Source organism: Pelodiscus sinensis, chromosome 22 (assembly GCF_049634645.1).
Source record: "Pelodiscus sinensis isolate JC-2024 chromosome 22, ASM4963464v1, whole genome shotgun sequence".
NCBI classification, from domain to species: domain Eukaryota; kingdom Metazoa; phylum Chordata; order Testudines; family Trionychidae; genus Pelodiscus; species Pelodiscus sinensis.
The window spans coordinates 4,441,143-4,449,691 of record NC_134732.1 but is presented as its reverse complement, the minus strand read 5'-3'; the positions used below and the strand labels follow the sequence as shown (position 1 = coordinate 4,449,691).

The 8,549-nt window shown below is 59.1% G+C and overlaps 1 protein-coding gene across 5 annotated transcripts in view; it reads right to left on the bottom strand.

Annotated features, from left to right (window-relative positions):
* Positions 1-85: 85 nt before the first annotated feature.
* Positions 86-8,549, bottom strand: part of LOC102452610 (uncharacterized) — a 223,612-nt gene continuing 215,148 nt past the window's right edge. For all 5 annotated transcript variants that reach the window (XM_075905928.1, XM_075905925.1, XM_075905926.1 and 2 more), the window contains 7 exons: positions 7,217-7,270; positions 6,794-6,856; positions 6,025-6,190; positions 4,508-4,614; positions 3,877-3,957; positions 3,043-3,231; positions 86-2,366 (listed from right to left, as the gene is read on the bottom strand). In XM_075905928.1, coding sequence (XP_075762043.1) covers positions 2,217-2,366; positions 3,043-3,231; positions 3,877-3,957; positions 4,508-4,614; positions 6,025-6,190; positions 6,794-6,856; positions 7,217-7,270 — 810 coding nt within the window. In that variant the 3' untranslated portion in view covers positions 86-2,216. The remainder of the gene's footprint in view (positions 2,367-3,042; positions 3,232-3,876; positions 3,958-4,507; positions 4,615-6,024; positions 6,191-6,793; positions 6,857-7,216; positions 7,271-8,549) is intronic.

The window sequence follows — 8,549 nt, the reverse complement described above, 5'->3', positions numbered from 1 at the left end:
ACGCCAGCCGCTGGCAGGGGGCACTGGCTACTAGGAGTCTTCTGCTGGCCAGTCTTATTCATGGGAACGAGCTTGTGTTTGAGCCCTGCGGTGTCACTCAGCAGCTGGGGCAAAGGGATGTTTGTTTTGTGTGGAAGGATGGGGGCAAATACCCCCCCGGCAGCCCTCCCTGGTCCCCCAGCTCCCTCCTGCAATGGCCCGAGGGCTGTAACCTTCCCTAGTGACGGACCACGTGGATGTTCTCGTTGCAGAACAAGAGGCCAAGGCGCAGGGTTAAGGCAAATCTTTGTATTGCATACACTGGACTGGTGCTAGTTTCATAAACGCATCACGTCTTTACCCACAATGACCAGCATCTCTCAGGGAGAGCTCAGGCTACAACTGCAACTTATACAAATAACGGGAAGAGGCGGCCAGAGCTCCCGGGAAGGCTGGGTTTGGTGCAGCCATTGCCTGCAATGGCCATCACCACCGTTAAACAGAAAAGAGCCGAAGCAGAATGTAAGTGACCTGGATTCCCTGCAGCAGCTGTACATGGTACCTGCCCCCCGGGAGTGAGGGGGCTTGAAACCAGACTTATGGTGCCTGCCTCAGCCTCAGCCTGTACACAGGTGGAGTGGCCCTGATAAACAGGCTGCAAAACAGAGGGGGTAGCTCCATGCACTCCCCCAATCTGACAGGTGCCTGTGTTTAGTGACGCTTGAGGCCCACAGCTGAGCTTTTATATGAGAGTTCACTCACTTTGCTACTTAAGAGCAAAACGAGCCAGAGCAGCGGAAGAGAGTTGACTCTATAACACTTCATTGGCCAAATAACCAGCTGCTGGAGCCAGCTTGTCAGGTAGAACTGCATGGCAGGAAGGGGGCAATACGGTACAGATTAGCACCCTTCCCCCGCCCTGACCCTAGCCACGTAATAGGAACATGCCCATGTTCAACTGAACAGTTTTCAGCTCACTCCTTGTCTGTGGCACCCCGGGAACGCTAATTCATGGTGCAGCAGATTAGAATGAGACCGGTGTGGCCCTTCAGTTACCTCCCCAAATGGAGAGAAGCTTTTCACCAATACATGGACGGGGGGGATCCGACTACAAGCCTTCCCCTTTTTCTTTACAGCATGACTTCCGCATTCACTGCCACTGAACTGTTGGCAGCTGCTGCTTAGAATAATGATTTCAGAAGCTGCCAATAACCAGAACATTCTTTCCCACCAAGCTTGATAAAGTTCAGGCGTTGTTGGAGTGAGAAGCAGGGAACGTGGGGAGGCTGGTGAGCATGGGCCGAGCTGACCCAGCAAAGTGAGCACAGAGGACACAGTTATCGTACCATGTTCCTGGCAAGCGCCAGCCTCACAGTGGGGAAGAAAACATCCCAGCAGCCCGAGGCAGAGGAACCTTAGTGCAGTTGCTTCCCATAAGCTCCTGGAGGCAGGGTGCACTTAGAAGTGGGCAGGAATCATTGGCCATTGTGCAGCAATTTGAGATGGCAAATTTCCCATCCCTGCATGGGGACAAAGTCAACATCGTGACAATTTTCACACATTGAAAATCCCCCCCCCTTCAGAAACGGCTCAGTGCGCTATAGCTGAAGTGTTTTGATTTCAACCACTGTTAAACTACAACCAGCTTAATACGACAATTATGGGGGAAAAAAAATTTTTCATCGCTATTTTTGAGTCCTCTTTTCTCAACTGACCCTTTCCCACAGCAGGGTCTGGTTTTGAGAAATCGTTTTCCCCACGCAAAACACAATTTGTGGAAAAATTTCTAACCAGCTGGAGTTCCCTGTTTGATCTCCACTAGCACCTCCCCATTCTACTTGTCACTGCTACTCCAGCTGCTGTAAACACGTTCCTGCTGCAGCAGAGAATGGATCCAGGCACTTACTTGGGCGAGCGAATGAGGTGAAGAAAACTGGCTCCAGCAGAAAGCTCGGCTCGTCTTTGAAGTAGGTCGAAAGGGATGTAGTTAAATGACAGTTGGTCCATCAGTTATTAAATTAGCACCATATATAGATATTTATAGAGAAAATACTTTTGTAAACATTAGTTTCTTCCTTCCGATGGTGGTGTAGTCCATGGCATAATGCATCTATAAACATAAATAGGAAGGGTAGCGTTCAAAAGGCAGCCGGCGGTGCAGCACCAGGACGGGGGTTTTAATTCCTGTTGCTGCAGTCACATGGTCCCACAAGGCAAGTGGGGTTTTGGGTCCGGTTTCAGCTGAAGCAAACGGGTCCAATAGTGAATCCAAATTGGTGAGAGGCATCTCCGTTGTGAAACACAGCCAGGTCGCGCAGGGGCAGGAGCGCCAGCTCCGCGGTGTCAAACCGGAATATGGTGTCAGAGATTGACGACTCGTTATCCAGCTGTAACACACAATGAGCTGCAGTGTGACCTTGCCACAGCCGCAGAGCCCTGTGCCCCGAGGTAACATGTAGCTATCAGGAAAGACCCCTGCAGTGGTACTGAGGTGTGTTAGCAGGCAACGGTAAATCGTAGCTTCCTTGCTTGTGCTCACACCTGTGTTCTGAACTGGAGACCAGCCACAAACCTGCTGTAGCTAGTTATGAAGTAAGAACACACCCGTTTCCCTCAGTGCTTTGGGGCAGGCCTGTTCTTTTCACTTGTAGGTCCAACACCTAGCACAAGGCACCGAGCGCAGGGACTCCAGCGGCTACTGAAAATGCAGCTCAGGTGCCAGAGGGGAGCTCCGCAGGGTTTGGTGCAGGTGCAATTATTGCTCCGTGCTGCTGCTTTTCTAGCTACGTGTGCTAACGTTGGGCGCTTGCAATGCCTGCAATTAACTCCGGGCTAAGGGTCAGTGTCAAACGTGGCTCCCTGCGCCTGGGCCTTGAGCTAAACGGCCTGATATGCGGAACGTGGGCGGCCGGGTCTCCCCTACACCGAGCCACTTGGATGTAAAAATCCTGTTTATTTATTTACCGGTTAAACGGTCAGTTTAACCGGTTACCTGCTTAACAGGGAGTGGGCAGGGGAGCTAAGGATGCTGTTTCAAACCACTGGCACAGACTCCCCACTCACCATGCAGCCCTGCAGGGTGGTCATGTAGCTCTGCGCCCTGGAGTCTGCGAGGAATTTGATGGCTTTCTCCAGCTGCAGCGCCCCTCCGTCGGCCTCAGGCCTGCAGGAGTACGACACCTTCTGGGTGGCCAGGCTGCTGTGCAGCTTCAGGAACCGGAGCTGGACGGTGCCGGTGCCTTGGTATTCCAGCTGCAGCAACAAGAGGGGTAAGGGTGCTCAGCGGGGGGCACCCACAGCACCACCTCAGAGCCTAGCCTGAGGGCAGGGCCGGCACCGTTCAGGGTGGGAGGGAGTTGGGCTCAGCCACGGCCCGTCTTGAACCCACCCTGCAGCCCACGGACGGGGAAGGAAGCCGCACAGGCGGGACTGCCAGGCTTTCCCCTCCCCCCAAAGAGAGGGTACAAGTGTACGGGGAGGAGGCTGAGGTGCCACAGGCCTGACGGATTGATTTGGGCACAAGCTCTGGTGGGCCAAACCCCCCGTCAGAGGCAGCGGAGAAGTGCGCTGAGGGTATGCACACCGGCGCCTGCTCCCCCTCACGGGCACAGACGGGCGGTGGGCCAGAAGGCACCATGGTGCTTACCGTGCGTACCCCGCTGCCCGAGCACCTCCCTGAATTAATTCCTGTTTTGAGTGGAGCTTGGTCCAAGGATTACCCAGCGCTCCCTTGGCCCCCACCCAGCCATTCCCACAGAATGTGCTGCGCACAGGGAAAGACGGTTCTAGTTCCTGTATTAACACCCAGCCTGCTGAGGGCCCCGGTACCGAGCCGTGCCTCAGCGCTGCCATGCCCAGGAGGTGGGCCCCGCCCTGCCACGCCTGCACGGAACTGACCAGGAAGCCCCCGGGCAGGGTGCTGAACCACTCAAAGGTCCCCTCGGCCGCGTATGCTCTCAGCCAGGCTTTGATAGGCACCTGGGGGGAAACGTTGCCCGTTAGACACCCTGCATGCGGCTGAGGCGCTGCCAGCCTGTCGTGACTGGTACTAGGGCCTCCGAAGTCAAACACTGGCAGGAACTGCAGGCTGGCTTCCGCTCAGCCCAGGCCTCTGCCGCGCAAGGAATCGTGGAGGAATCATTGGGTTTTACAAACCTCCGCCTCTTCCCACCCAGCTCTGCCCAGAGGGGCGAAGGGAAACAGCCGCTCTGCCTTGATCACAAGGCCCCGGCGCTGTCAGCACAAGCCCTGCGCTAGAACAGCCACACCAGACACTGAGCCAGTTACGTGGGGCTGATCGCTGGGGCTAATGTACCTCCTGGCTCATTCTCCTTTCCCTCCTTCCCTGTCCCATGTCCTCTTAGTCACGCCCTCCCCGCTTCCTGCATCACTACCCTGGCTTCCATTCCCTTCCACAGCACGTGCCAAGGCCTCATCCACACCTGCTCTGCTGCCACAAGAGCATTGCTGAGACGCCGATTTTGTGCATGTCCCTCTGCCTGAGAAAAGTGGCCAGACCCCCCCGTACCTGATTGCGTACTGGCGCGATGCAGGTCTCTCCCCCTGCGGTGAAGTTGCAGAACGCCAGCAGAGAGTCCTGTGGGCTGCCTTGATTGGGGTCTACGTAATAGTAACCTGGAAGGGGGAAGGGCAAGCGCATGCTGGTATCGGGGAAGCGAGGTGGCTGCTGTAGCTCGTTTTACAAGGGGTTCCTTAATGGTTGCCCCTGTGACTAGGGCATCAGCCCTAGAGCCCCAGGCTGGCGCGGTGCTTTGCTGCGTTCCCACCCCAGCCCCTCGGCCTGTTTGGTGCTGAATTCCCAGCCATGCCCCACTCCTCTGGATGCCCGTCCCCTCACCAACCCGCCCCTGGGGACGAATACACCCCAGCCAGGCTGCTCACCCCGCAGCCAGAAATACCCTGCGCCCCACCACGTACCCCGCTGGGTCTTTCGCTCAAGGTGGCGCCGCTCCAGCTTCGCGGTCTGTTTTCAGTTACGCCCCAAGGCCGGGTAGGCCTGGCACAGGCCTCGCACTGCTGCCCACCGCAGCCCTCGTGATGGGCTTTAGCCCAGAGGAAGCGTGCAAGCAGCTGGTGAGTGTGTTACACACACACCTCGCCCCGGGCCTGATCCAAACCATGCGAGTGTGTTATGGCCTGCAGAAGCTCAGGCTTTCAGCTCTGGAGGGCCCCTGCCCAGTTCCCACTGGGCCAGCCAAGATGCAGGAAATCAACATCCCGCCCCGACATCTGCCCGGATCTAAATTCCTCTGAGCTGAGCCAAGGAGCGACGCCCACTGGCCCCATGCCCCTCCCCCAGGCAGGCCTAAGGCGTGTGCCTCAAGTCAACGGCTCTGCACCGCTTGGTCTCAGCTCCACAGCCGCTACCCACTACAGCACGGTGGGGAACCTGCGGCCCCTGGCTTGCCTGGATCCAGCCCCCAAGGTTCAGGGCTCTCCCCAGCATTAGGCAGCCCGTGCTGGTGCTCCGGCTCCCCTTCTGCGCCCCCATCCCTGCGGGGCTGCAGCACAGAGAAGCTACTAGCCTGCCCCCCCCCCCCAAGGCTCTGGTGTGCGAAGGGAACGTGGAGAGCGTCTTTCTGCTTCCTCGTCGGGGGGTCTCAGTGGCCCCTGACCCAGAAAAGGCTCCACACTCCTGCACCACAGGCTGACCCTCTAAAAACCAGACCACGGATGCTCCTGGACCAGAGAGCTCTGGTGGCCGGGAGTCAGGTGGCAGGAGGACCTGTGACCGGGAGCCCTGCCAGGGCTGGGGGCAGTGGGGCTGGCGGCCGGCAGCCTAGCTGGGACTGGAAGTCAAGCCGGCCGGGGAGGTGGCAGCTGGGGCTGGGCGTGGAGCCAGTCTGGGGAGCTGGAATTGACCTTCCCGAGGGTGCTGGACCGAGGAGGTCCATGCTGAGGTGATCTTTCCTGAATGGAGCTACCAGGCAGAGTTCATAGGGGCCTGAAGGAGCCCGTTCCACCCGTGACCCCATCACACCGGCACCCTGCTCTCCCCAGAGGCCGGTGCAGTTTGGTTGGTACCATCAGGCAGGTCAGGCTGAGCCAGGAGGAGCTCCTTGCAGGTGGCGGCTGGGTGGTCTTTGGTGCCATTTGGGGGGTCTACCAGGCTCCTCAGCTCATGGCCCAAGTTGTCCAGAAGAGCCCACACCGTGCTGTAGTCCAGCTTGTTTGTGGAATAAATCAGATGCTAAAAGGGGTGGAAGACAGACAGAACGTCACTTGTATCTGTCACCCGTCCCCAGGCCGGCAGGACCCCAAGCGCAGCCAGCGTCTGTCTCTGTGCAGCACCGTGCAGGATGGGCCCTGCCCTCCGCTGGGGTCTCCGTAACGCTGGAATACGGAGAAGGGGGGAAGCTGCATGGCTAAGTCAAAACCTGCCCCCGGGGCTTTGGGATCTAACGCTGCAGCAGCGGTTGGTTCCTGCCCAAAGAGGAGCCAAGTTACTCTCCTGTGCTGGGCTGCAAACGAAAGCAGCGGAAAGCGGGGACGCGATTTGAGGCCGGCAGTGAAGACTCAGGGAGCTGCAGACTCCTCAAATCTCCCACTTCTTCCTCTGTGCGGATTAAGCCACCGTATGTGACGTTCCAGCAAGTCTGTGCAAGCGAAAGCACAAGGAGCCATCGCGTCAGACACGCTGCCCCGTGCCGTGTATCACACGGGTGTGCCAAGCTTTGTGCGAGTTACACCAGACTAGCTGGAGCTTTGGGGAGGGAAACGGGTTGCTGCTCTGGGGGAGACTTGCTGGCTCAGTGGGGCCTGATCGCTGTGCCCCCCCCCCCCCAGCACTCACCTTCAGCTCCTCCATGGAGATGTTTAGTGAGGGTCCCCTGGGACCGGCAAGGCCGGGTGCACCCTAGATGACAAGCACAACCACAACATTGGCACCTCTCAGCGGGGTGGCCCGAGCCAGCCAGGCACTGACAGGAGGGCCTTTCCCATCCGGCCAGCCAGCCCGCTCCGTGTCTGTGCTCCCCGTGTACGTGGCAGGCAAGGCCTTCTGACTCGCCCCCCTCCCCCCCGTGTTGTCCGCAGCGCTGTGCGAGTTCGCTCGTGCGTGAGAAAGCAAGTGGGCTGAGCCCACGAAAGCTCATGCTGCCAGCTACGTTCCGTTAGTCTCTAAGGGGCCGCTAGGCTGTTCCTTGTTTAAGTTTTTCCAGTTACTAACCTGGCTCCCCCTCGGAAACATTTGGCTATGGAACTCAGCTTAACTCACCGGCAGGCCTGGCGCGCCTTTGGGTCCCGGCTGGCCCTGGAAGCCTTTCGGTCCCTAAGATGAGAAAGAACACGGGGAAAAGAATGAACGATCAGCGAGACGTTCTGTGGCTGGAGAGTCCCAGACTGTCCCTCGGATTCTTTACGTCCATGCGTGGAATGGCTGCCGTGGCGTGCACCGATCTGGAAGTGGCGTATCACAAGTCATGGCGCACACAGATAGCGGGGTGGGCTGGGGCCGAGGTGGGGCTCGTCTCTAATGGGGGACATGGGCTCTGGAGTGCAGCCGGGGGGTTGGGGTGCAGGAGGGGATTCTGGGAGGGCAGAGGGGTTCAGATCAGGAGGGGGCTGCAGGCTGAGGCAGGGAGTTGGGGTGAGGGCTGTGGGCTGGGCCAGGGGATGAAGGGTTTGGAATGCAAGAGGGCAGGCCCGGACTGCTGGAAGAAGTGGGACTCTGGACTGGGGGTGTGGGATTCGGGGTGCAGGAGGCAGCTCTGGGGTGGGGGGGAGCTCAGGGTGTGTGGAGGGAACCTGGGCAGCTCCTGGGCAGTGGCACGAAGGCAGGTCTGGCTCCTGGGGAAGGAGGGATGAGGCTCCGCGGCAGCATGCGAAGCCCCGTGGCTCCCCGCTTCGAAGCCAGACCTGCTGTGCTGACCAGTTCCCTGCCAGCCCCAGCACAGAGCCGTCCTGGCTACGGCAACCGCACGCCGGGGCTGGTTTGGGGCAGAGCTGACAGGGAAGCTGGGCGGCCGCACAGCTTAGGGGAACTCAGGCCCAGAGAAACGTCACTGAAGGAGGCGTTCGGAGCCCCGGCTCTTCCCACGGCTGGGCCCGCCCCCGGCGGCTCAGTCCACCTGGATAAAATGCCCCCAAAGCACTCTCTGGGCGAAGGCAGGTTTGGGGGGAGCTGCAGGGACTAGGGGCGACACGGGGGAGGGGGGCCTGTAAGGAACATGGGTGGGAAGGCAACATCGAAGCCTAGCGCAGAACAGGCCCCATCCACCCCTGCAGGCTCGTGGGCTCTGCCAAACTCCCCACACAGCTGGGAAAGGCTTGAGTCATGCAGGCTTGGCTCCGTGTGCCCCCTTTGCATGCCTGGAGAGGGTAGCACCTGCCAGGTGGCTGCTTTCTGAGGCCCAGCCCCCATACTGCAGGCGAGGAGAAGGAGGAGGAGGGCAGCCCCCTCAGAAGGGCCCTGACCCCACCTCAAACCTTCCCAGCCTCCTGCCATGTCCAGGCTGCGGCAGTGCAGCGAGATCCTGGCCCTTCCCCCAGGAGCCCAACACAGAACCTGTTACCGAGGAAACTGGGCACCACAGCACCTTAGACAGCGT